The 26760-nt window shown below is 48.3% G+C and overlaps 1 protein-coding gene across 5 annotated transcripts in view; it reads left to right on the top strand.

The window, feature by feature from the left end:
* Positions 1-26760, top strand: part of MGLL (monoglyceride lipase) — a 103783-nt gene that overhangs the window by 55168 nt on the left and 21855 nt on the right. For all 5 annotated transcript variants that reach the window (XM_081148412.1, XM_081148415.1, XM_081148411.1 and 2 more), the window contains exons 4-5: positions 15681-15817; positions 17399-17509. In XM_081148412.1, the coding sequence (XP_081004538.1) occupies positions 15681-15817; positions 17399-17509 (248 nt within the window). The remainder of the gene's footprint in view (positions 1-15680; positions 15818-17398; positions 17510-26760) is intronic.

Raw genomic sequence — 26760 nt, 5'->3', positions numbered from 1 at the left:
GGTGGGGGAGGGTCTGCCTATTGAGGAAGCAAGCTCAGAGATGTAGAGTAACTTCCCTAAGGCTGCACAGCCACCAGGATGGCCAAACTCTTTAAATCTCCACACTCTCTCACCTCACTAGCATTTTAATTTTTGGAAAATTGCTTTGGGATGGGGTGCTATAGGGTCCATCTGACCAGCAGTGCCCCTCTTGATGTGTGCCTCTGAACAGCTGGCTTGGAGCACAGTCCCCAGGTAAGTGGCCCTGGGGTTTCTGCATCATCTGATAGAAGTGCCAGAACAGCTCCAGGAATTGCTTGGGACATGCATTCTGTTAGGAGTACATGCCAGGTCCCCACCACACCTTCTGCCAAGACTCTGCTCAGAGATACTCTGACTCCCAAAGGTGGCACCCTAGCCCAGCCAAGGGACAGACACAGTGCCAGGGCCAATTCTAGTAATGGGAATACCATCCTTTACCCAATTCCTCCGAGTCCCCACTGGCAGAGAGTGTTGTGTGCCCCGTGCTAACTGCATCAGTGAGCCTCATGGGGGTCAGATCCCTTTTTTCAGGTCAAGCTCAGCCCAAGGCAGAGGGACTCAGGTTCCAGGCCTGGTCCACTTTTCCTGGCCGTGTCCAGGACTAGTCAGTATACTCCCGTTAGCCTCAGTTTACCCATCTGTTTGATGGGTCTGAGGCTTCCCCTAGAAACCTTAAATCATAGACCCAGTAAACTCAGTGTGCAATAAACGTAGGCTTCAGTGCTCATATAATTCTTTCCTTTCCCTCTGCTCTGATTTTGTTTGCAAGGCTGCGCTCACATCAGACAGCCCTCTCTACCGTGCCACTAGCTTCCTTTCTTCAATGTAGAAAACCAAGCCCGCTGGGCAGGGCCTGCCGGCAGACCGAGTGTGAGAGGCAGGGGCCAGCTGTCTCTTTCTGCAGAGTTGCGGAGAAGTGCTGGATCATTTAGGCACCATAATAGCAGTTATTTTTCCCCCTGCTTATTGTGCAGATGTCATCCGATTGTAAAATCCCTCAGAGGGCTTATTCAGTGGAAACTTCTTTTACCGAAAAAGGAGAGGAATCATGCTCAGTATTTCATCTGAAGGCCAAGGGACAGATTCCAAGGCCACTGGGGAGAAAGAGGGAGGAGGGGCTGGGCTGATCTGAGGCACATCAGGCCCCTCCTTCCTCCCTGCTGACCCACAAACCAAGAGCTCCTGAGGTGCTCAGGCTCCCTGGGCTGCAAGCATCTCCATAAAATGACACCATTTCTATGAACAAAAGCTTCTCCAAGCAGGAAGGTGCCAGGCTAAGATTTCTGAATGACCACAGGTGGACACAACCATCAGGATGGCAAAGCTCTATTCAAATCCCCACACTCTCCCACTCCCTTGGGCACATGACACAGAAAGAAGGTGAACCTGACCTTCACTGAACACCTGCTGTGTGCCAGTCACAATGTGGGAGCTTTGTCACATATTCATGTGTGTGACAGGGGCCAAGAGAAGGGTGAAGACAGTTCTGGAGAGGTTTGAGACATTGGCCAGTCACTTGGTGGCAGAATGACAGGCTTGAGACCTGTACTGTTTGAAATAGCTGTGGAGAGCCTCCTAGATCTTCCTCACCTGCAAGGATAACATTTGCAACTCACAGCTAGTACATTTCTGCACATTTTCAGGAATGATATTTCCCCTTTAGCAATAGCTTGTTATTGGCATGATAAATGTGCTAGTTTTTTTCCACAAAATATATCTGATTTTTAAAGGCCTTTTTAAAGAGCAAGAAAGGAAAGAAAAACGTAAGTGACTCCCCAATTCTCCTTGCTTCACACAACAGAATTGTTAAGAGACTGGCACTTTGTCTTTCAGAGTTAACAATGGAGTATGGAGGAAGAGAGAAGTGTGGCTGTAGGTTTAATTATACAAGGCAGCATGGGCCATGTAAAGCGCCCGACAGATAGGGGCTTCAGAATGCTCAGAAAACTTCTTGCTATTGACATTTTGTAAATTCCTTCACATCTCCGAGCCTCACTCACTCATTCATTCATTTGTTCTGTAATTTATTGAATACCTGCCATTGGCCAAGCCTGGTCCTAAGCACAGGCAATATAGCTGTAAACGAGACAGAAAAAAATCCCTTTAATTGTCAGACCCTGTACTGTCAGACATGAATGACTTTAGAGTGTATAACTCAGAGATAAATGTCACAGAGAAAAACAAAACAGAGAAGGGGCAGGGTGCCATTCCAAGTGGGCTGGCCTCACTGAGAAAGTGGCAGTTGAGCAAAGACCCGGAGTAGCCATGCAGTGCTTGGGGAAGAGGGAACAGCCAAGGCAAAGGTCCTGGAGTTGAGAATGCCTGGCTCACAAGAGGAGCAGTCAGGAGATGGGGTGCAGCGGGAGAGAGAGTGGTAGATGAGACGGAAGTGACGGGAACAGGCCACGTGGGGCCAATGAACCTCAATCCCTCATCTATAAAATAGAAACAAAGACCCTACACAACAGTCATGCATATGTGGTGGGATAACAGCACCTACACATACGGCAAGCATTCAGCAAATGTAAGCAAATGTGAGTGTTCCTTTCCTGCATCAGAGTGCAGTTGGTCAGCTCTCCCTTTGCAAGGCGTCAAGGACACTTGGCTAAATGCAGCCGAGACTGGGGAGCTTGGGTTCAGATTCACCCTGATCAGGGTCAAGCAGTGCTCTCTCATTAGCAAACCCACCCAACCTCACAACACTGTCAAAGCTTCCTTAGTTGTACTGACGCACGCGCGCGCGTGTGTGTTATATACATATACGTTTTATATATAAGCATTGGGATATGGCTAGGACAGTTTCTAACAAGTGGTAAGAAATCGAGAAATATTTGTAGATTGCTACTTTCCTGACTGAATCAGTCAGCAGCTGCGCAACAAAACTGTGTAACAAAGTTCTCCAAAATCTCCACATGGGAGTGACATAGAATGCCAAGAGTATGTCAAAGGATATCTCAGTGACAAGTGCGCAAAGAAGATAAGCCTGCCTCTGAATGTGTGTGAGTTGGGGGCACATTGGTGCCGGGCACTGTCAGGAGAGCAGCCCACCAGCTGGGGCCAGGACTCAGTGCAGCTGACACTGGTGGATTTGAATGGACATGTGTCACTGCTACTCTGGCCCCCAGCGAGTGCATCAAACCTGCTGTGGCCCAGGCCTCTTTTATATGAGTCACAGGGCACCACCTTTACAATTTTGTCCTGGCCACACACCGTCTAAACCTAATGTGTCTTTTTATTACATGGACTCACTTTTTTTCTTATGTCAGTGTAGTCATTAAAGACACTTTCTATCACTACTGTTCATGGAAAACCAGAGTCACTTCCCATAAACAGAGAGTAACTGGGAGAGATATTTGCTTACCCAGTGTCCACTCTCTCCCTTCTTTTTAGTAACTTAAACCTGATTTTATTCAGATTGGCAATGTACCCAAAACACACTATCCTCTAGCTCCCCTAATAATTAGGTGTGGCCATGTGCCTGAGTTCTAGCCATGAAAATATAAGTTGATAGATGGGACTTCCAGGAAGTCTTAATGAGAAGGTAGGCATCATTTCTGATATCTGAAATATAATTGAGATGTGATGACTGAAACTCTAGCAGCTGTCTTGGACCAAGAGGCAAACTTGAGGCTCGATGCTCTAAGGGAGGCAAAGCACCCCTCCCTCCTCTCACCATGAACAGGGTTTTAACTCTGGCTTTTCCTTCTTCCAGGTCATAGTGGCTCATGAGAAGTGGAATTGTTTGAGTTAAGGTTTATCTCTTGCTTTTCTCTATGAGCTTGAGCAGCGTGTAAGGGACCTCCCCAGGCAGCTGTGGCTTTCCAGGCTGAGAGAGCCCCAGCTGCTGGCAACCCTTTCTTTAAGCACAGTCCCTCCCAGATGACACAGCGGAGTGACAACTCAAACTGGGTGCCACTGCCCAAAGGTCTGAGGATGCCAAAAAACACATATAAAAACAAACAAAAAATGTTGTGTTTCTCCTACACAGTCCCCTCGCTTGGGCTCTAGGTGACGTTTTAAAACAGAATGCGCAAACCGTTGAGGGAGTGTTTCCATCTAAAGAGTGTGGGGTATGTGAACATGAATGCGCATATTTAAAAATACATCTTACAAGATGCCAACTCCAAAACACCCTCTCATTTTGACATTTCCCCTTTTTCTCCCCGTGGCTGGTTTCCTCAGCTGCTGAGTGGGAGGGAGTGTGGGGAGGCCGGCTGGGAGCCTCCAGGGGAAAGGCTGAGGGACAAATTATGTGCTTTCCCTGCATTCTAAGCTAAGGCTGGCCTGTACTCCAGCCTTCACCAGATGTAGGCCAGTCTCCGCCTCCCAGGCCAGAGCTCCAGGACCCTTGCTCCCCTGGCCTGTGGGGAACCTGCTGAGCACTTGCTGGGACTAATGGCCTAAGGTGGTCAGAGCAAAGACAGCCAGCTGTGGATCCCAGCGCTGCTGGTCACATTACCCCTCTGTCCCTCAATTTCCACCTCTGTAAGATGGAGATCAGTAATGCTGTCTACCTAGCAGGGCTGTTGTGAAGATTAATCCAGTTAGTAAAGAGTTTGAGACACTGCATGGTTATACAATATTTCTAAGTCTCCCAATAGCCTTTAGCAGGAGGCTTAGAAATTCTCATCTTATGGTTGAGGAAACTGGAGCAGAAGTGAAGTATTTCTTGTAATCTTGGAACATATCGGCATGGATATATATATATTTTTTTTATTTTTTTCTTTCTTATTTTGCCTTTTATGGTTTTGAGGATGACAGCAGGACTGCTTCCCCCAAAGGGAGAGGTTTTCTCTCTTAGTTGAAGCACCTTCTTCTTTCAAGGGGTTATAAGGAGTTCAGAGTGAACTCCGTGAGTGTGGGCGGTCAAGCCTGGCAGGTCACGGGGATTAGAGGTCACCACGAGGGCCTCTTGCAGGCTGTCGGCTGGGCTCATAGAAGGAAGTGCTAGCAGGAGACGGAAGCTCAGAGAAGCAGTGTGAAACCAGGGCCAGGGTAGGTGAGAGAGTGTGGTCTGTGGGAGGTGGCGCCCACAGAAACAAGGCAACGAGCTGAGAAGTCCAGATGCCCAGAAGCTGTGATGTGGCTGGTGGCAAGAAGCGCCACTGAGGGAAGATGGGGCTCATGAAGTACCCACCAACCCGGGCTGGTCCACTTAACGTGCCAGGTCAGAGGCGGAGATGTAGCAGGGGTGGAAAAGGAGACCCATCACGAAGGAGAGGATGTCAGAGGGCCCTGCTGGGGGTGGTGAAACCTGCATGTCCCCATGGACCAGGAGCCTTTGCCCTCTTGTAGCCATGTGGCCTTGATTTGGTCATCTGATGGTTTCTGAGCCTCATCTTATTTGCAGAAGGGTCTTTCCTCCCCATGGACTCCATGCTACCCTTGTTATTGCCACCGTTTTCGACAAGGAAAGTGGAGGTCAGAGAGGTTACAGCATTATACTCGGCTTCGCAGTGGCAGAGCCAGACACAGGCCCAGGAACATCTGATGCTGATTCAGTGAAGCGGTGCTGGGGATGCCCCCAGCCCAGCAGCTGCCCCGTCTTCTGTTCTCAGCAAATACCAGGACTGACAGAATGTGGCTGTGGGAGCAAAGAGCCATTCCAACCTGGCTCTGGGCCATTTTCTGTGGGGCGAACAGCCTCACACCTCAGCGCAGAGAATGTGTCTGGGTTCTCTGAATCACCGGGGGAGGGGCACAGTGTTTTCAGTACCGTGGGCCTTGGGTGTGGGTCAGGCTCCTGGGCACACAGGGCGAGCATGCGCCACGCTTCTTCACTGCTCTCTTCTTTTCTATTTGTGTTTCTTGTCCTCTTACCCCTGTGACTATTGTGTCTCCCATTTTTGTGGTTGTTCCTTCTATCGTCTTCTTCCCATCAGAATCTGGTATTTGTTTTATAACCCAACAGTAGAAAAATCTTCCTTATACTTTTTTCCTATGGAAGACCATTAACTCAGAAATAAACAAATAAACCAAGGGCACAACAGTAGTTAAATAGGACCAGTTTCCCCCTCTTAGAAAATACAGCAACTTCACCGTACATGCTTTTTAGATTAAGGCAGGAAAGATAAACTCTATCCGCTGAGTCCTGTGCTGTGCATGCCTAAGGCTGTGCGAGAAAGAAAAAGAGGGGACCCGAGGGTGGAGGGAGGTGACAGAACCAGAAAGTGCAGGGTGGACCCGGCTCAGCTGGTTTTGCAGGACTGTTCAGTTCACTGGTCTGTGGACTTTGAAAAGTCTTCCTCTGCCATGGTTATTTCCCTTTAAAATGTTCACTTGACGGGTGATCCCACGTTTCTGTTTTCACCCCAGAGGGACCTGGCATGTGTACACCTTGTTCTAGTGAAACAACCCACATGCCCACAGCAGAGCAGTGTGAGAGCTGAGGCACACTCACACCTTACTGGTTAAAAAGGAGAAACAGCCATGATTTGGGCTATGGGAAGTTTTCCAAGACATGTTGTCAAGGGGAAAGAGAGAGTACTGTTTATGGAAAGAAAAAGAAGACCGTAACACAAAATTATATAGAAGTAGAGACATATGAGTGTGTGTAGGAAAAAGGTCTAGGAATGCATGCCAAAGTAATAGGATCGGCAAATCTGAAGGAATAGTGAGACCATACACATGTATTTTATAATGTAAAATAAGTACATCAACAGATAAAATACTTGTTGACCAAGTTATTATTTGTGGCTCTTCACCTGGCAGTGTTTGACCCCTGAAGGGCCCTGCTGTGAACTGGGAAACCCCAGGTGTCATCACAAGAGAACAGTTTTTTTCTGCCAGAGCTTCACAGTCTAAACAAAATTCTCTGAGGGCCAGCTTAAATTGAGCCAAGGTTTTCTCTCCCAGGGACATTGCCACAGTAACCAGTTAATCAGTTATTGCTGTGTAACAAACTACCTGGAACTGAATGGCTTAAGACAGCCATTTATCTAGTTCGTGATCCTGTGAGTCAGTGAGTTTAGTCTGGACTCAGCTGCAGGTCAGCAAGACCCCTCTGATCTGGAGATCATCTTGCTGTTGTCTGGGGCAACAGAGGTAGGGGGGTGCCTAGGGTGGCCTCTGTCATCCGTTATGTTAGCACAGCTTCCAGAAGCTACGAGACCCATTGAACCTGGGTTCAGATGTGGCGAAACATCACCTTTGCTGTACTGCGTCAGTCAAAGCAAACCTGACCCCCCAGGTCAGCCCCAGCTGGGAAGGGCTTCAGGGTCACATTGCAGTCAGCCTACCAAGTGACCGAGATAAGTGTCCAGGTGTAATTTCCAAGAAGTCAGAGATGGCAGAATAGAATGAAAAGCATTTCTTGGTCCTCTCCCTGAGATTTAGTTTTTTCCATCCTAGAAATTGTCTGTGGCTCTGATGCAGGACAGCAGACACCTTATGGCTCTATTAAAGGCTCTTCAGTTCCACTGTCATTATTTCCTTCCCCTGCTCCACTCAGCTCATGCATTTTCATGTCCTCAGCTCCTAGCCGAGCCCCTGGCATGCTGGCGTGAGGCCTGAGTGTGCTAACGCCAAGTGTGCTCATTGCTCAAGAGTGGATATGATCGTGGGCTAATTGCAGAGCTGGGGGATTTGTTTCGTGCTTTATGTATCACTACATATGTACAAATGTGATTTTTTAAATACAGCCTTTATTTTTCCCCCATGACAAAATACCAGTTCACTGGAGAAATTTTGGAAAATCCAAAAAGGGGCAAAATAATTAAAATAGCCCTAATTCAATTACTCAGAGACAGTACCCTATTTTGTGGTATATCCTTTCAGCCGTATGTGCATGTGTTTGCATGTATGTGGGTATGAGTGGATATTTTTGTGTGTATGCATGTGTTGTATGTATATGTGTAGTGTGTGTTTGTATGTGTGTGCACATGCATGTGTTTGTGTGTAGGTGTGTGCACATGCATGTGTTTGTGTGTAGGTGAGTGTGTGTGGTGTGTATTTGGGAGTGGGTATGCGTGTGTGTTTCTGTGCAAATGGCTGAGATCACTGGTTTTGCCAACGTAATAGACAGACATTCCCTCCGCATCCCTTGGGGTCCAGCCTGCACCTGCTGGTTCGGGCAGTCTCTGTTTCCTTCACCATGGTGCTTGCTCTTGTTTTTGCACCTCCGTCTGTTTTTTTTGTAAGTTGTTTCTGAAATTGGAAAATGGGAGCACAGCATTTTGAAGCATGATGGGAACAGATTTGGAGACTTAACTGCACAGATGAAGAAGCAAAGGCCCAAAGAGGACAAGTGTCTTGCTCAAAGCCACCCAGCTCATTGGGTGCAGAATGGCGACTCTTGACTACTGGTACCCAGACCATCACATGTGGTCTCCTTGTCATTCAGATGCCTTTTCTACAGCAAACTCAGAAGAAAAGAGGCCCTGAATTTCACCAGGGAGCAAACTGGACAGGAGGTGTCTCTTCTGGCCCCAGCTTTGTCCCAGAGTCTATTCCCCACAGGGAATGCCTTCCAGGTAGGGCATAAAGATCTGGCCCTGCCCCTCCCTGTCCTCTGGCTTCTCTCTGCTCCCCACCTACCCAGCCCCCATCAGAGCCTCCATGCAGTTCCTCAGATATCTGTCACCTCCTTCTCATCTTTACTGCAACATCACCTCCTAAGGCCTTCTCTGAGCTGTATTCTACACACACACACACACACACACACGCACACGCACACGCACACCTGCACACCCTACTCACCCCCTTGCTTTGATTTTTCCAGACCACTAGCAGACCTGCTCTGCATTTCCTGTGTGTCTTATCTGATCCCAAATGGAATGACAAAAGAAATGTGGGGAGCAGGGTGGGGAGGGGTCTCTTCTTTGGTCTTGTCTACTGCTGACTGCTGAACCCCTCCTCCTCGGCACATATCAAGTGCTCGGAAAACTTCTGGTTGAATAAAAGATGAATGGAATTTGAAATGAAGGAGTCTAGAGATAAAGGAATAAAAGAGGACAACAGGCACTTTTTCTTTCAAAATGGGCTCTGTCTGAATTTATACATTCTCAAGTTACCCTAGCAGGAGGCTCTGTGAAACCTGTGCTTTGGTCCAAGTTAGAAACTGCTTGGTGTGGATGGAGACCCTGGGGCTGGAGTGGGGGGAAGCAGAGGCAGAATAAAGGAGTGGAGGGCATCGGGAAGGGGTGGCAAGGAACCATATGGGGGCTGATGAAACCGAAGGAGGAGGACCTGTGAGCCAAGGGACAGGAGAGTTTCACCAGCAGGAGAGTGGCCGCCACCTTCACAGGGACGACGAGTGCCTCAGAGAGACTCGGAGCGTGTAGGGCAGGCGATGTGCGGAGCCACCATATTAGAAGGCTTGCTGGAAGTGGCTGCGTGTTTTTGTTTAATTTTTTCCCCTGAAGGAGAGTCAAAAAGACTTGCCCATTTCAGCCACCCGGAGAGAGAGCCCTAACATCTCCTCTGACCTGTCAGCCTGCCGCCACCGTCGCTCTGTCTTCCCTCACTTTCATTCCCACCCGTGTCTCCACCTGAGCCCCTCTCTCCAAGCCCCTGGCCTCTGGTTCTCCCATTCTCTTCTCGCTCTGTTCTTTGCCTTTGCTTTGGGAAAGTCCTAATCACTTCTGTTGTTACGGTGGGCAAAAGTTGCACATTTCACAGCCAAGAGGCTGGAGCCCCGGCAGCCTGCTCCTTCCAGCCTCTCAGCTGGGCGCCCAGGGAGAAGTCTTGGCAGCAGTTGCCCAAGGCGGGATGTGCCCGGCGTGCAGTCACTCACTGTAAAGCCTTGCTTGGCCTCAGGGGGAGGGACTGTGCAGAGGACAGACACCGTGCTACGAGCTCATGGCCCCGGTTTTAAGGCAGACTTTCTCTCTCCTGGGGTCACAGAGGGTGGAAGAAGGAAGACTTAACTACCATTTTCTGGGCATCGGCCGTCACCTGCTTTCTCATGTAAACTCTTCAGCAACCTGCCAGCTAAATGCGGTTGTCTCTGATATCGATTTTAATTGTTGGGAAGACCAGGATCATAGTGGTGAAGTAGCTTGCCCAAGTGCACACAGCCAAAATCTAGCAACAGAATTTGAATCCAGGTCTGATGCCAAAGCCTGTGTACTTTCTGGGATCTTCCAGAAACTCTGCCAGCCCATGGGTTTAGGTTGAGGGGGCGAATATATTACTCAAAACATAGTGTCTATAGTCTGCTTTCTAAAAAAAATAAAAATGATCTTAAGGACACAGAGAAAGTCACTTACAAAGGAAGTATTCTGTAAAATCCAGGCCAGGTCAGGACTTTGTCTAATTTGGCATATTGTTGCCCATCCCCTTAACATTTCCCCCTTAGTCTGGTTCTAAATATGGGGAGTTTTTTTTATATTAAGTATTTCCCTGAAGTTGTAAACCCTTATGATTGCTGATCTTGTGGCGTTCTGTAATTTGCCTCAAGCACTATTTACGGAATTTGCAGAGCATCCTGTTATTCTGTTACAGTTTTTTTATTTCTTGATCTCGCATCCTGGAAGTCTCTGATAGTGAATGCCTCACCCCACCCCACAGGTGCTGCCTGTTTACAAACCAGGGCCACTTTCTGTACGTTCATCAGGGAGATCTGAGTGAAAGGTCTGGCTTTTCTGGTTCTGGCTAGCCCAAATGGCCCAGAGCCCGACCAGGTCGTGAGACAGAAAACGAACGGGAGAAAACGGGAGAAATGCCCCCATTGGCATGACATGTGGGAAGGTGATCGTTTATCAGACAGCGTGAACCAGCCTCCTTCAGTTCTCCGAAACCAAATCGTCAGTCTACAGAATGATGCAAAAGGAAGATCATCTTGCTAGACGCCAAGAACCGTAGTTATGACACTTTTTGTCATGCTGTTTCCTCTTATTTATACAGTGGAGAGTAGGATGTTTTCAAATAAGCCCTCTAAATTTGAAATCCTGAGAATGCATTATTTCTAAAATGCCGCACCGTTAACAGCCTTTTAGCTGGTTACATTATAAAGCATATTGTAACAGCTTAAAGGAAAAATCTGAGCTGAAATGTGTTTCCATAGCCCATATGTTGAATTCTGGCATCTTTTTCAAGCTGTTGTCAATTAGTAGAGATTAAGTTCTATCTTTATGTCCTTTGTAACATTGAGTGTGTGCTTGGATGCTGCAGAGAGCTACAAAGGGAGATGTTTTCCTTGGGTCAAAGGTGACAGAGAGCAACGGTAGTTGGGAAGACAAAGAGGTGTTGTCCCAAGTGTCTGCGATGGACACCCGGGCCATCAACAGAGAGAAGGAATGCCTTTCGTTGTGGTAAACAAACTGTTTTCCAGGCCAACAAGCTGTGATCGTGGACTTTTTGCCATATGCATGTTTTTTTAAAAGAGAGAGAGATTGCAGCAGAGCCTCCGGGTCATATGCTAGTCCTTGCCCCGGCAAGAAATGGACACCTGAGCCTGGCAGCGTGCAGTTCTTGTCTGACACGGATCAAATCACTTCTGTAGACCCTTTACCCTGGGCCTCTGAATCTCCCTTTGTTCCCACACTCTCTGCTCTTGGAACCTAGCAAAGACATTTTTAGCATTAGTGGAATGTATCGGCTGATGACCCAACATACTTTTGTGTTGGCAGCAAATGGACAGATAGCCCTTTAGCTTAAGAATGCACTACCATTACTTTTAACTTGCCATTGGTCTTATTTCCTCACACTGTGGTATAGAATGCCATTGCTAATGGGATTTCTGTTACTGCGTGTCACAGGAGCACAGAAAACAAACCAGACCTATATTAGAAAACAGGTTTGACACACGTCTGTTCAGTTGCAAAGAGCTTTCACCATCTCCCTGCAGCAACCCTGATAGAGAAAGACCTTATCTTATAGGAGGACTGACGTTCTCCCCCACCCCACACCCAAACTTATGCCCCTGGGAACTATGAGATAATGGGGTGTTGACTGAGCAAGAAGTCAAATGACACCCCTGGCTGGTCTTGCTGGAAGGCATATCCATGGCCACCTCCACCTGTACCTTCTGCCCCTTTGTAGCCCATGTGTCATGGGTGCCCTAGCCTGAGCCTCCAGCCTGACAAAGGGCAGAGTAATGCTTACCAGGCGGCTTTGTCATGTCTGGGAGAAGTTGGGCTGGCTGGGAAGAGCCTAAGAAGGCCACACCAGCCTGCCCTGGCCTTGCTGAGGTAGCATTCAGAGCCATATGCAGGACAGATGGTCTCCCGGGGCCACAGGAAATAGTATGATTTTGTGGATTTGTTAAAAATGTAATTGGTGAGCCACGTAGCCGTCATTCCACAATTTGAGTGTTGTTGTTTTTTCAATGATATGTCTTAGAGTTCTTCCTGGGTAAGTTCATGTAGTTCACTTTGGCAAGCCATTGAAATTTGAAATTAATGAACCTTATTGTATATCACATTAGTGACATGAGCACACAGAGAAAATAATTATGGCATATGTGTTATAATTTGAACTTTAAACACAGTACTCTGGCCATATCATTATTGAACTGTATTCTAAGGACAAAAGGAAATGCAAAGAAATATTAGGTTTCCCTCAGTTGGCTTATTGTTGGTGGTAATGTTGGTATTGTGACTTTGAAACTATGCTGTACATTGTTAATACGGCAGATGAGTAAATATGTTAACGCTATTAGCAAAAAAAATTTTCAGTGTCAGAGAAAAGAGATAAAATATAAAATCAGAGAAGTTAAGAAAAACCCTGGAACACTGATTTTCAACTAGGAATACCAACATGAACTTGTGATTTTGAAAAAAGTTAAGTTTCCTAGCTCTGCCCACTGAGAGGGCACAGACACTATGCACCCAATGGCACTGAGCACCCCAGCATTTAAATATCCATATTCAAGCACCATTCCACACTAAAAAGAACTGTGGTTCCTTGGAGAAGTGCTTAATTCTAGATCTGGGGCGGGGAAGGTTGAGGGTAAGTCAGAGATGCTCCTACCAGAAAGCGAGAAAGTGTCGACCAATAAGAGGACCACAGAAACACCATGAGGGAAACCACTCACATCCAGCATGTAGGACATTTTGCTGACCTGGTTGCTTTAAAATGAAAGTGAAGGGAATGTTCTAGATTAAGACAGATGAAAAGAAACTCAACAGTCAAATGCAATATATGAACTTTGTGTTCTGGTTCTTAAAAAACAACTATAAAATACTTGGAGACAATTGGGAAACTTGGATGGCCTAGAAGATGAAGGAGGGAGGGAGGGAGGGAGAGAAGAGAGAAAAAAGAGGGAGGGAGGGAGGGAGGGAGGGAGGGAGGGAGGGAGGGCTGGGCCAGGAGTGACCAGGATCAGGAAGAATCCACCTTGCTAAAGAAAAAAAACCTTGCAGCGGGGAAGGATGAGGAGGGCCTCGTTGGATGGTCCCATGTTTTAAAAATAAAAGAGTGATAGTATCTGCTCAGAGTCAGGAGGTATGTTTACAGGCTTTAGGGTAATGGAGACATTTGGAGGAGATGCTGAGGCAAATTTGTTTGGCAACCAGGTATGTGTGAAGAGGCGATACGTCTGGTATTGCCTGGCTCCCAGCCCGACGAAGGGCAGCTGTGGGCTACGTCTAGAGTGAAAGATGTTCCAGCTCAGAGCTCAGAGGGGCCACGCCTCAGAAACACTAAGCAGGATCACTGTATGACCCAGCAATCCCACTGCTGGGGATATACCCCAAAGAACTGAAAGCAATAACTCCAACAGCTATTTGCACACCCATGTCCACAGCAGCATTATCCACAATAGCCAAGAGGTGGGAGCAACCCAGGTGTCCATTGACAGTTGCCTGGCTAAACAAAATGTGGTAGGTATATGCATACAAGGGAATATTATTCAGCCTTTTTTTTTTTTAAAAAAAAGGAAATTCTGGCATATGTTAGAACAAGGATGAACCTTGAGGACATTATACTAAATAAAATAAGCTGGACAGAAAAAGATAAAACTATATGATTCCACTTATAGGAGATTCGTAGAGAAGTCCAGTTCACAGAGACAGAAAGTAGAAGGGTGGGTGCCAGGGGCTGGAGGAAGGGGAGGGGGGAGTTAATGTTTAATGGAGGGATTCGTCAGCTTGAGCTGCCATAACAAAGTACCACAGACTGGGTGGCTTAAACGAGAAACATTTATTTCCTCACAGTTTTAGAGGCTGGAAGTCAGAGATCAAGGTGCAGGCAGGGTCAGTTTCACTGAGGCTTCTCTCCTTGGTTTGCTGATGGTCATCTTCTCACTTTGTCCTCACAGGTTCTTCCCTCCGTGTGTGTCTGTGTCCTAATCGCCTCTTCTTGTAGGGACGCCAGTCCTATTTGATTAGGGCCCTCCCTAGAGACCTCATTTTAGCTTAATTGCCTCCTTAAAGGTCCTGTCTCCTAATAGCCACTGGGGGTTAGGACTTCAACATTTGAATTGTTGCAGGTGGGGGAGGTGTACATAATTCAGCCCATAGCAATGAGTGTGGAGTTTCAGTTTGGGAAGACAGAAAGTTCTGGTGATGGATGGCGGATAGTCAAGGGTGAATGTACTTAATACCACTGAACTGTACACACAGAAATGGTTAAGATGGTATAAATTTTAGATTATGTATATTTTACCACACTACAAAATTAAACTTAATTAAATTTTTAAAGGGAAAAAAATCCTCAGAGAGGCAAGGGAACTGAGGGTGCTGCTGAGAGGGTGACAGAGCTGGCAGGCCCTGGGCTTCATGCAACAGTCAGAGAGGCAGGTGGGGCTGGGCGGTGGGAGGGTGGGAACCCATGGGGGAGGGGGCAGGACAGTAGGAAACAGGAGTTTGTGGTCTGACAACATTGAGTTTCTGAGTCTGAGGTCTGGGCAGCCGGTCAGTTCCAGGCGATGACAAGTCCTCACCCTTCTTATCTGTGAAATGAGTGTTAATATAATTATTACTACAACGGCTTCCTCGAAGCAGCAGCAGGAAGGGTTTGGGCAGATACTCTCAGTTCTCTCAGAGCTCTTCCTTTTCTGTGATTTTCAAGCAGTCACATCAGCTGCTCTCAGCCTGAATGTGGAAGGAATGTGGAAGCCGCAGTCGGTGTGTTGTTTCTATAGTGACCTAAGCCTTCCTGAGGGGAAAAACATAGGAAGACCCTAAGACAGGAACAGGGGGAATGAACAGCACAGATGTGTGTCAGATAATAAAACCCCAGAGGGATGGAACCTGACCTGGTTTCACTGCTGCTTTGTTGAGAAGATTTCTGGCGAACACACTTAACTGTTTATTTTATGTTTGTCGTACTATGTTCTGTAAATGAGGCGACACTTTATCTGATGAAAGGCTGACATGGGGATGCAACTGTGAGGGTCAAGGAACCGGAAAAACCCAGAAAAATGTTGAGCCTCATGGGTCTCACTGCTGACCACTTTGCAGAAAACGAGGCCTGGTGAGTTTCCCCGCATACCTGCCTTTCTTTCTGCCTTAGAAACGGCCGCAGGGAAGACGTCCTGGCGACACGGGCAGGGTTTGCAGTGTGGTTCACTTCCTGACTGTGTGATCTCGGCAGGTTCCTTAAGCACCCTGTGCCTCACCTTCCTAATCTGTACAGCGGGGAGACGGGTTCTGTGAGATGATCCGCTCGGGTTCTCAGTGAAGAGTGGCTGGTGATTCTGGTGAGGAAACTGCTGCGCTCGGGCGGAAGTCAACCTCCCAGTCACTGCAGCTCTCTTGTCTCCCATTCCCTTCCAGTGGGCCATGGACAGAGCGAAGGGGAGAGGATGGTAGTGTCCGACTTCCACGTTTTCGTCAGGGATGTGTTACAGCACGTGGATGCGGTGCAGAAAGACTACCCGGGGCTGCCCGTCTTCCTTCTGGGCCACTCCATGGTAAGTAGACCACAGAAGACCCAGTCCTGAGCGGGCCTGTGGTGGGTGCGCAGTGCGAGAACACCGTGATGAAGGGGCCCTGCCTCCCTGCCTCATCCCATCTCCCTGCCTGGCTGGCACACCCCACTCTGCACTTGGAGTTCCCAGGCAATTTAGTGCTTAGGAAACAGGTCAGGTTCCGAGTCCCAGAGACAGCCCCAGAGGGAGCTCAGAGTGGCCGGTTACTTCCTCCAGGGCCCAAGGCACCAGGAGGTGGCCCAGCAGTTGTTACTGAGGAGCTCAGGTGTGGGGCACTTTGAGAAACTGATCTTTTTTTTTTTTAACCCTGCCTCTACCTCAGTGCTATTTCATAGTGAGGCTCTCAAGGGCACTTCTACTCCCTGCAGAGCCACTTCTCAGAGCAGGGACGGTGCTGCTTCAGTCAGTGAGAAGCACGCAGAGTGTGCCAACACCCTGCCTGCTGGCTTCAGAGCTGTCCAAGTGGGAACTAGGGACAAAGGCTCGCCGTGGACCCAATTCCTTAACGGTTGTTCAGAATCCTTTTCACCCTTTAAATTTATAAAATCCTATAAGAATTAACCAAGTATAATCTTTAAATTGAGGGTTCTGAAACTGGCAGCGGCCAGGGCAAATCTTCCTCCGAACAACCTGACGGGTTGGCTGGCAGAGAATTTGAACTACTTGATTTTTTTTAAAAATATCTTTTTATTGTATTTATTTTTTATTTTTAAATATGTCTTTATTGATTTCAGAGAGAGGAAGGGAGAGGGAGAGAGAGATAGAAACATCAATGTTGAGAGAGAGTCATTGATTGGCTGCCTCCTGCACCACCCCACTTCTGGGGATCGAGCCCGAAACCCGGGCGTGTACTCTGATCGGGAATCAAACTGTGACCTCCAGGTTCGTGGGTTGACGACACTCAACCACTGAGCCTTGCCAGTTGGGCCGAACTGCTTGATTTTGAATTTGGGGAAACTTTTCACTCTAGAGCAGAGCTTCCACCCCCTTTATCACATCACAACCTGGCTCTGTTCCTGCATTTCTCTTACCTGCCTGGCCCCCGTGAGCATTTGCAGTTTCAACCCTTGGTTCAGATTACTTGCAGCTTCAGCAAACAGCCAAGGCTTCAGACCTTCAGCACCATCCATGTTCACTAAGTATTTTTCTTGGTACCTGAATTTCAGGAACCTTTACTGAACCAGGGGCGTAGGGGGGTTCTTATTATCATCAGATTAAAAACAAAACAAAACAAAAAACCCTCTGATTAAGCCTGACAGAATGGATGAATTGGATGTCTGCCAGCTTTTGGTTTGAAGCAAAGTAGGAATGTGTTATTGTTTAACTTGCAGCCCACAAGCAGGAACCTTATTTGTATCTCTCTGAAATGTTTGCTCTTGGGGGAATAAATGTAATAAAATAATTGCAGACCCAGTTTATCCAACACTCGATGGTGCCTAGTCCAAGGTGGACCTCCTTGGGACTCTTGGGCCAGGCTTAGGAGGACCTGATCCATGGAGTTCATTAGAAATCAGGCGCTGGGGGAAGCCAGCACACAGCAACTCTGCCCGTTTTGTGTTGCAGGGAGGTGCCATCGCCATCCTCACGGCTGCAGAGAGGCCAGGCCACTTCTCCGGTATGGTTCTCATTTCACCTTTGGTTTTGGCCAATCCGGAGTCCGCAACAACTTTCAAGGTAAATGGACTTCTGGTTCTGTGAAACTCCTGTAGCTTCCCCGGGATCTCCATTTGTAGCTAGAGTCTGGGGCAAAGGGCCAAAGTCCATTTGGACAAATATCAAACATTATTGCCACTGGGGTTCTACAATTTCTGTAACCAGGTGCTTTTTTCCCCAAAGACAAAAGAAAAATGACTTCCTGTTTGTGCATATTTTATTGGTGACTGTTACAAGGAGGAAGGATTATATGTGTTAGGAATCCAGCAAAGTAACCTTTTGTTAAAAAGTCATAAGCAAGACTCAAGCTGATTTTCACTGAATATTTGCCAGCTTCAGCCAAAAGTGCACAGCAAGTGGAATTGCAGGCTATTTGTAATTGCAACATAGAGTGGTGTTCACTGTAACTCTCCCCCCATCCCAGAGCACTTTGCCCTCAGATTCTAACCCAGTCATCATTTTGTTGTTCTGGTTAAGATGTTACACAGTGGCACGTGTGTATAACTCTTGGTTCTGGGGCTTTGAGCTACTTTAACAAGGCAAACAAGCCAATAATACCACCAGAAGTAGAGCAGATGCCTTCTTCCCCTGAGAAAGGAGAGGAAACTGGTCCTCAGCAGGGCTGCTTAATTGTGAATATGGGTTGTTGACATGATAGGCCTGTCTTGAAGGGCATGAGGTTTGAGAGAGATAATAACCCTGTGTATCTTCAAGGAATGCTCCATCTCACCTGAGTGCTAGGTGGGACTGCTGCCTCCTGAGCCAGTTCTCGGATCTCTCAAAGGAGCAGGAAGGGTGAGGTGATGGCTCACAGGGCCGGGGGGAAGTGGGCAGCCATTAGCCCACATGCTTACCCTACTTTCCCTGGCCTCACCATCAAATGACAGTAGGATCATTTAAATCATTGCCTTAGCTCAGATGCCTTTGATATTCTCCCGAGGATCCAAATAGGGGAACACAGGACGGGGAACGCAACCTTTCAAAATGTTCTCAAATGTTTCCTATAGCCCACAGCCACTGACTTAATCCCTAAAGGTGGGCTGGCAGGTCCTGCATAGGGGCTTTCAGTTAGGTACCGGAAATTTCACCAATTTCAGATGAGAACAGGTTGAGCAAAAGAGAAACCTGGAACTATCTGATAGTTTAACCAGAGAACAGCAATTTACTTAATTTGAGGAAGGAGGGAGAGGGCTAGCTGTTTTGAATTTTACTCAGGTTTAAAGAAATCACCACTGCTTTATTGTAATTGACTGGAATTAGTAAATTTTAGTGCTGTGTGGGACAGCAGTGGAGGCGGGAGCCCCGGGTGTCTGCCACGGAAAGAGACAAGGTCATCCACAGAATCACAGGTGGCCATTTAAATGTGCAAGAGGGGACATGGCCTCCTGGACAACTCCCATCGTGACTGTGATTGCATAATGTGAGCCAAATCAGGGCTCTTGTCCAAATAGACTAAACAAGACCAGGGGCACGGAGGAGAGGGAAGTTCCCTCTTCTGTCCATGTGCTTGGAGGCACGTGCTTGAGATTTACTCAGCTCGGTGAGTGCCAGGCATGTGCTGTGCTCTTACTTGCATCATCTCACTTCGCTGCCATCATCAACCTAGAGAGAGGTCATGACCTGCATTTTATGGCTTGGGTCAGATGAGTGACTTGCCAAGATCACACAACTTGTTTGATGGATTTGAATGCAGGGCTGTACACTCCTCATCTAGGGTGTTTCCCCCTAGAAGGAAGTATTCTACACTGGACACTTTCCCTTAGAGAAAAGCCAGGGACTGTGAGGCTTTTCATATGATGCACACGAGGGTCGTGGCAGCTGAGCCCTGAGGTGGAGTCGGCAAGGTTTCCTCCCAGAGTCACTGGTAGAGGCGGAATTTCTGGACAAGGCCGCAAGAACATGACCTTTCAGAGCCCTGTGCTAATAGATTCACCTTCTCAAGTCAAGGGCCAGCTGTCCCTGGGGAATGCAGGTCTCTTCTTATTGACCAACACAAATAGATTTCCTGTTGCCCTCAGACCCGAGGGCACGTGCTCGCCACCAGGGGTTCTGCTGCTGCCTCTGGCTGTTGGGCAGTCTTGACTGATAGAGTCTATGATTCATCTGTCTACCCACCCCAGATGACTTGATAACCCTGTCTGACAACCTTCCAGAGTTTCGTTGAATCCTTTTTTTTTTTTTTTTAACTTAATTTTTAAAAATTTTTAGTATAATACACTTACATGAGGGAAGGCTCCCTGCCTGGTTGGAGGTGGGGAACCAGAGTTAGAGGGAGTGGATGCATCTTCTGCGGACGCACATGCATACTCCGTTTGCTCCTGTGTTTTACACGCATGGAACATGTTCCCTGCGCTTTTTGTTTCATTGCTCTCTCTTGGTTGGTTGATTTATTTTTGTGAGTTTTGGGTTGAATTTGGCCACTTTGCAGAGCAGTTCATCTTAGTGCTCCTCCCCATCAGAATAACGAGAGGCCCACTGCAGGATGAGGTCTGGACTAGGTGAGGCCCTGCTGTGGGATGAGCTCTGGGTTAGGTAAAGGCCTGTTGTAAAATGGTCTATGGATTAGGTGAGGCCCTGGTGTAAAATGGGTTTCAGATTAGGTGAGTTCCTGCTATAGGATGAGCCTTGGATTAGTTGAGGCCCCACCATGGAATGGGCTCTGGATTAACTGAGGTTCTGCTGTTGCATTAGGTGAGGCACTGGATTAGTTAGGGTTTTGCTCCGGGATGGGCTCTGGATTAGGTGATGCCCGGTTGACCAACCTTCAGGTCCTTTATTTGCAGTGGTTTGCTCTTATGGACCCAAAGGTGGACAGATGTCTATAGGCCACCTCCTGCTGAGAAAACTTAGGCTCAGGAGGGACCTGTCTGTGTCAGTGGCACTGTCAGGGGGCCACAGAATATAGAGCCTCATGACTCTTCACCCAGAGCTCAGCTCAGGACTTTTCAAAGGTTTGTGTCATGGCCCGGAGTTCCTCCTATAGAGGTTCTTGAAATCCTTAAAGAAGCACACAGAGTGAGATCTCAAGCTTTTCACTACAGAGGGTCATGTAGAAGGTGACATAAGACTATTGACATAAGAAATGTCCAAACCTGAAGAGAATTTTTATGAGTTTATTGGGGCCAAACTGATTACATATGCTGGGGAGAAAGATGCCAAATGCTCCCAAGAATGACAGTTTTGCAGTTTGTTTTATGCATCTGAAACTAAGGGGAGGAACTTAAGGAAGATTATATGGAGGTAGGAGAAAGCAAGGTGGGAGTCAGATTACAGGGTCAGATTTGCCGTCTTGGCAGTTTATCTGAGAAGGAGGGGTGTGAAAGTGGGCATTTCAAAGGTGTGTTAACCTAGATGCACAGAAACAGTGGACGGGACTTGCTTAAAGCAAAGCCTTTTAGTGAAGAAGGCATATGCCTAGGGAGTGACGACTATGATCAGATCACCCTGTGAGGTTACTTTCCATAGGACCCCTTTATTTGTCCATATCCCACACCCTGAAAAGTGAGAACCCCAGGTCTGTCTCCCCCACCACCGCTGCCAATCCTGCACACAGCTGGTTTTCACCTCGATGCTCTGTTTTCAACAAGCTGGGTTGGGCAGAGGCTTCTGGCCTCCAAACACTGTGCTAAGAATGTGGTTGCAGAAGAGAAATGAGAGCAGGAGAAATTTAGAAACAAAAATCCAGTGCATTAGACCAGGTCTCGGCTATTTACGAGGTCATTTCATGGGGATTTTGCCCTGGGGAAGGCAGGGCTGGAGTAATACCAGAAATAGAGGGGAAACCCTTGGCTGCCCAGATGGGAGGATGCCAGACTCTGAGCTAAAGGGGTCTCCTCACCTGACCTCACCCGGGAGAACACCAGGACTGCGCCGCAGGCTGCAGAGCACCTCCTTTCTCTGAGAGATCCTAGGGTCAGGACCAAAATCACCCTGGGCAGAACCTGGGGTCAGGATGCGGTCCAGCCTGCTGGGAGGCTAGTCTTCTAAATGACCTTCCTGCCTGTTGCCTGGAGGCCATCTCCTGGGGTCCAGGGTGAGGTGCAGGAGCCAGCCCAGGGCTTCCAGATGCTTCCACTCCCCACCAACCAGGGCATCCAGCCAAGTGTGACAAGTGAGTGGCCGCTATGAACCTGTCACTCCTTGGGTGACATCCTCTCCATCACCATCCTACAAGGAGGGAAAATTATTCTCAATTTACAGACAAGGAAATGAGGCCCATTGTCTCACTCAAGGTCAACTTGAGCACCAGCTCAGCTAGCTTTTGTGGCAGGATGCTCCCTTTCACCCCAAAACCCGCCCAAATCAGCTTTCCTTAACTCTAACCCACTTCCTAACTGAATGTCACTCATCTGTTTTTAGTCACCAGCATCCAGAAGGCGGTTGGAGCTGTGGCGGTTGGAGGGGAAAAGGGCGGGGTGTGGGGGAATTGCTCTTTCAAACTTCAAGTACAGTTAGATCCAGGAGTTAGGGACTTAGCTGTGCTCTTGAATTTGGCAGGAGCGATGCACCAGGAGGCATTGCTACCTCGGTCCTGCAGCCACTGCTCTCTTAACAGCTGGGGGTTCAGACTTCTAGACATTCAGGACTTGGGGAAGGAGTTAGGGCCCCAGCACATGGGGAGCCCTAGCTGCCAGCAAGTGTTCAGTCCTTCCCCAGGGCTTACCAAAAAGGGCCTGCAGTGCTTTCTATTCTACATCTGCTGGAGGGCCCACTTTCCCTCTGGAGACAGTCTGGGCTGTCCTCTGACCATTGCAGTGATGCCAACCCCACAGGAGGCGTGGAGCTATAGCCTGTCAACCTGCTGGAGCCACTTTAGAAGATAACGATTGTAATTACCTCCCTCATGTCAAGTATGTCATGAGCAGAAGCTTTTAAATGATCTTAAGGGGCTGTTAAAACCTTTCATATCAATAAAGGCATTTGTGCAAGTCGCTAGTATTTAAAGTGATGGGCCTGCAGTTAATCCCGGAATGCCACAAGGGCACGTCAAGGACATGACACATTCCAGTCTGTTGCTCCTCAGGAAGTGAACCTAGTTTCTGGGAAGTTGTCCTCTTTTGTGAGTGAAATGATTTGGCGTTTTAGCTCTGATGTGACATTTGTTGCAAAGCTCCAGGTCATATACTTTTTCTGAAGCCTCCTTTCAACAATGCCAGCATGTGCTCATTCCTTCGCAGCCAACAGCAATTTCTTGAGCTTCTCCTGGGGCCAGAAGCCCAAAGGGCAGTTAGGAACCAGCTCTGTGGGAATCAGGTGCCAGGTAACCTTCCCAGCAACCTTTCAGTGTTTGTTTTATCACCCCCATTTTAGAGATGAAGAAACTGAGGGATCATAGATTTTCTTGGGGGTGCAGAACCGGAGGTCTGATGCAAATTGGCCTGGTTCCCAGTCTCTGAGTCTGATTCCTCCACTTCATCACCTCCCCTTTCTGGGGCTGGTGTCCATTGACTGTGTGTCCATTCATCGTGGGTCTCGGCCCCCAAATTATCCTCAAGCAATGAGACCTGGAGTCCCTGTTGAGTCGGTGTCACTGAGATCTCTGTGGTTGCACAACCTTGACTTAGCCTTAGCTGATGGTGGGGGTCTCTCACTTCAAGGAGGGCCCATTCAGGGTCATCCCTCTCTTGAGCTGGATCCGAGGCTCTCTTCACACTCCTGCAGGATTATCCGAAGATTTTGGTCGAAATGGCATCAAGAGTGGTAAAACATTGGATTCCACCTTCTTTTTGGGTGAGCCCCTTCACCTCCCCCTCACTTACGCCATGGCTTCCTTGGTGTTCCCTTGGAAATAGGTATGGGCTCTCGAGACTGACAGCAGAGGCCGAAGGAGCTTATGACAGGAAGCAGCAGCTGCCACTCAGGCGACCTGGACAAAACCGATCCTTCTGGGTGTGGGGTCTGCCAGGCTCTTTCCATTCCCTACTGCTTCCTTACTACCGGACCTCGAGACCCCTTCTCCACCCTTCTGTGTTCCTTCAATTGACCCACTGCCTCTGCTTAATTCTGTCTGCCCCAGGGCACCTTTCCTCCATCAGACATCAGGGTAACGACATCAACAAAGCTGCAGAGGACGGGAGGGAGAGGGGTTCTCTTTGGCGACTATTCAAAGCATCCTTGCTCCTGCATCCTTCTTGGATCTTTTGCGGGGAAGAGGCTAAGCACCTAATTTTTTTAAAGCTGTGACATTATTGTCATCAAAAGATTTGCCTCTACCCAATTAAATCTGTTAGAAACGTGGTTTGGAACTTACTGTGCAGGTTTAGAAAAAGAGCTAAGGGCCCTGGCCGGTGTGGCTCAGCGGTTAGAGTGTCGGCAGCGCACCAAAGGGTCATTGGTTTGATTCCTGGTCAAGGGCACGTACCTGGGTTGCAGGTTCGATCTTCTCTCGTGGATGTTTCTCCCTCTTGCTCTTTCTCTCTCTGTCTGTCTCTTTGTCCCCTCCTGCTTCCATCTCTCTAAAAAAAAGCAATGAAAAAAAATATCCTCTGATGGATGGATGGATGGATGGATGGAAGGAAGGAAGGAAGGAAGGAAGGAAGGAAGGAAGGAAGGAAGAAAATTGAGGCTCAGGGCCATCCAAACATCTCACTGTGGTGCCTTTGAAAGGGCAGTTTGCCCTTCCTAGACATCTGTGCCCCTCCCCCTCTGACCAGTGGGGGTCAGGGGCACTCTCTACTCTGGCTGCACTTTGGAATCACCCAGGGAGCTTTTAAAAACAACAACACTGATTTCAGGGTCCCAACTCAATCCGAATCTCTCGATGGGACCTGGGAAGAGGCATTTGTGATAGCAGCTGCCAGTCCCTGAAAGTTCAAACACACACTAATGCCTCCAGGGTTCCTGTGAAAATGCAGCTCCGGATCTGATAGGCCTCGCTGCTCCAGGAGCACGCACATGGTGCTGCTTGTCTGAGGGCCGCTCGTAGAGCAGGGAGGCCGTGGAACATCAGGAAGGGCCAGGCTGCCAGTTGGGTGTGCTGCATGCGCTACCAATACGCTGACTGCATGGAAGAAACAGAATGTTCAAAACCAAGGGCTGTCTTTCTGGGAATCTGGGAAGACAGGGAGCCACGGGTCACTTCTGGGGACCCCTCACTCAAGACAGCTTTTCATTCGTTTCTCTCATGGCGCCTCTCCCATGAGGGGTGTGTCCACCTCAAGCCTCTGCATGCATTCTCCCAAGTGTTAACTCACACCCAGGGCTTAGTAATCACCTATAGGCTGAGACTTTTCTGTTCCCGGGGTGACATCTTGTGGGGTTTAGTGACAGGACCCAACCATGCAGAACGGAGAACAGGCAGTGATTAATATCTGCGCACCGACCCCTCATCTATATGTGTAACTGAACATCCAGTTCTCATTGCTAGGACACCAGTATCCTCCACTACACTCAGCCAATGGAGTTGTGTTGTCATGAGCTGGTCCTTTTAGGGGCATTCACCCATCCTGAACCCGCCTGCATCAGCTCCCTTAGATGAGCGAGAACAGCTGCCCGAGAGTCCTTGTGGTAGGAGGCATACAGCTGCACACGTCCCCTGGCCCAGCCACCTGCCACCTCCAGTCCTAAGCATGATGTGTCCTTGCCACGTCTCCTCCTGTTTGTGCTTTGGGCAGTAGGTCATTGGCAGCTGCAGGAGTCCTCACCAGGACTTGGCTCCTTGTCCTTGGAAGGGAGGTGTAAGGTGGTCAGCTGACCTGCCATTAATTGTTGAGTTTCCTCTAGGGACCAAACACCTGCCCTTTTCATTTTACTCAAAGCAAATACTTCTCCAGAAATGCTCCTCCTCTTTTTGCATATGAAGCTCTTTTCCTAAAAGCACCATTTAGCTGCAGAAAGTTCGCCTGTTGAGAGGAAGACCACTCGCTCGAAGAAAGTACAGAACAAATGTTTTCCTGTAATTGTCTCCAGGAGGCAGAGTCCTTCCTGGCTTTCTAGTCCCCTGACCTTCCCGTGAAACCGAGCAGGGTGTTTCCAGCCATAGCATGGCCTTTTCTGATTCCTGTCGAGCCTAAACTGTCAGCATCTTCTCCTGGAAATGGAGGCCTTGCCACTTTTGGATAGAAGTGTTTTGGTTTAAGGAACACACATCTGAAGATGAAGGTAAATCTGCCCAGGTCCCCGCAGAATCAGGTGGTGAGCAACAGAACATAAATTGTTGGCGCCCTGGCCAGTTTGGCTCAGTGGTTAGAGCGTCAGCCCCTGGACCGAAGGGTCGCAGATTCGATTCCAGCCAAGGTCACGTACCTCAGTTGCAGGCTCCATCCCCGGTACCCAAGGGGTGCATGCAGGAGACAACCAATTAATGTGTCTCTCTCTTCCCCCCCCCCCCTTCCACTCTCTCTGAAAAGCAATGGGGAAAAATATCCTCAGGTGAGGATTTGAAAAACAAACAAACAAACAAATCCATATATTGTTGGCAAACCTGCTGGTGCGCTTCAGAGAAATGGAATGAGAACTGCATGGTCTCTCTCCCCCTCAGTTCTGCTCAGCTGTTCCTCTGTTCTGCTTGGTTCTCTTAAGGGTGAGTGCTGAGGTGCTGCATCCCTGGGTCTTTTCCTGGCTTTTGGCCAATCTGATCTGGAAATGGTAGAAAGCTGTCTTGCAGAAAAACAGCTGTGTCCTTGAGAAGGCCACGCTGAGCCAAGCAGGCAGACAGCCCAAATGGGGCAGCAGGGTCTGCACAAGGCCCCATCAAACACAGCCACCCCTCGATTCCTGAGCATGGCAGGGTCACATATGGAGTCAACTCTCAGCCCTGTGTCCACTCAGGGAGCTGTGGGAGCTGTGGGCAAGTCATTGAGAACAGCAGACTAGCTTGAGGTCGGGTCTGCAAACTTTGGGAGACATTAAGGTTTTTCCTCATAGTGTTGCCCTTGGTGGAGGAAATGATCCCTAAAAGTCCATTCTCCTCACACAGTCAGAGTCCAGTGAAGGCTCCGAGCTGGCGCCCACTGCCTCTCTGTGCCCCCCCCCCCAGTGCACTTCTCATCTGCTGTGTTTTCTTTTTATTAAACATTTTTAACCATTGAAAGCATAGATACCAACTTCTGAATTTAAGTTCCTAGGGTAGCCCGTAGATCCTGGAGGTCACAGACATTTGATCTGTGTTTGGGAACACCCAATTCCTTCCCTTTCGTAAAACTTCCAGAATTCTGAACCCTTCTAGTTCTGTATCTGTTCCCAACCCCACCTTGGCTCTTGAGCCTGCCCAATAGATCATGTCCATTCCACGAGGCTTCAGACTGTGCTCCAAGTTGGATTTCCTTACAGTT

This window comes from Miniopterus schreibersii, assembly GCF_964146895.1.
Source record: "Miniopterus schreibersii genome assembly, chromosome: 10".
NCBI lineage: Eukaryota > Metazoa > Chordata > Mammalia > Chiroptera > Miniopteridae > Miniopterus > Miniopterus schreibersii.
This window is presented reverse-complemented; position numbering and strand designations above follow the sequence as displayed.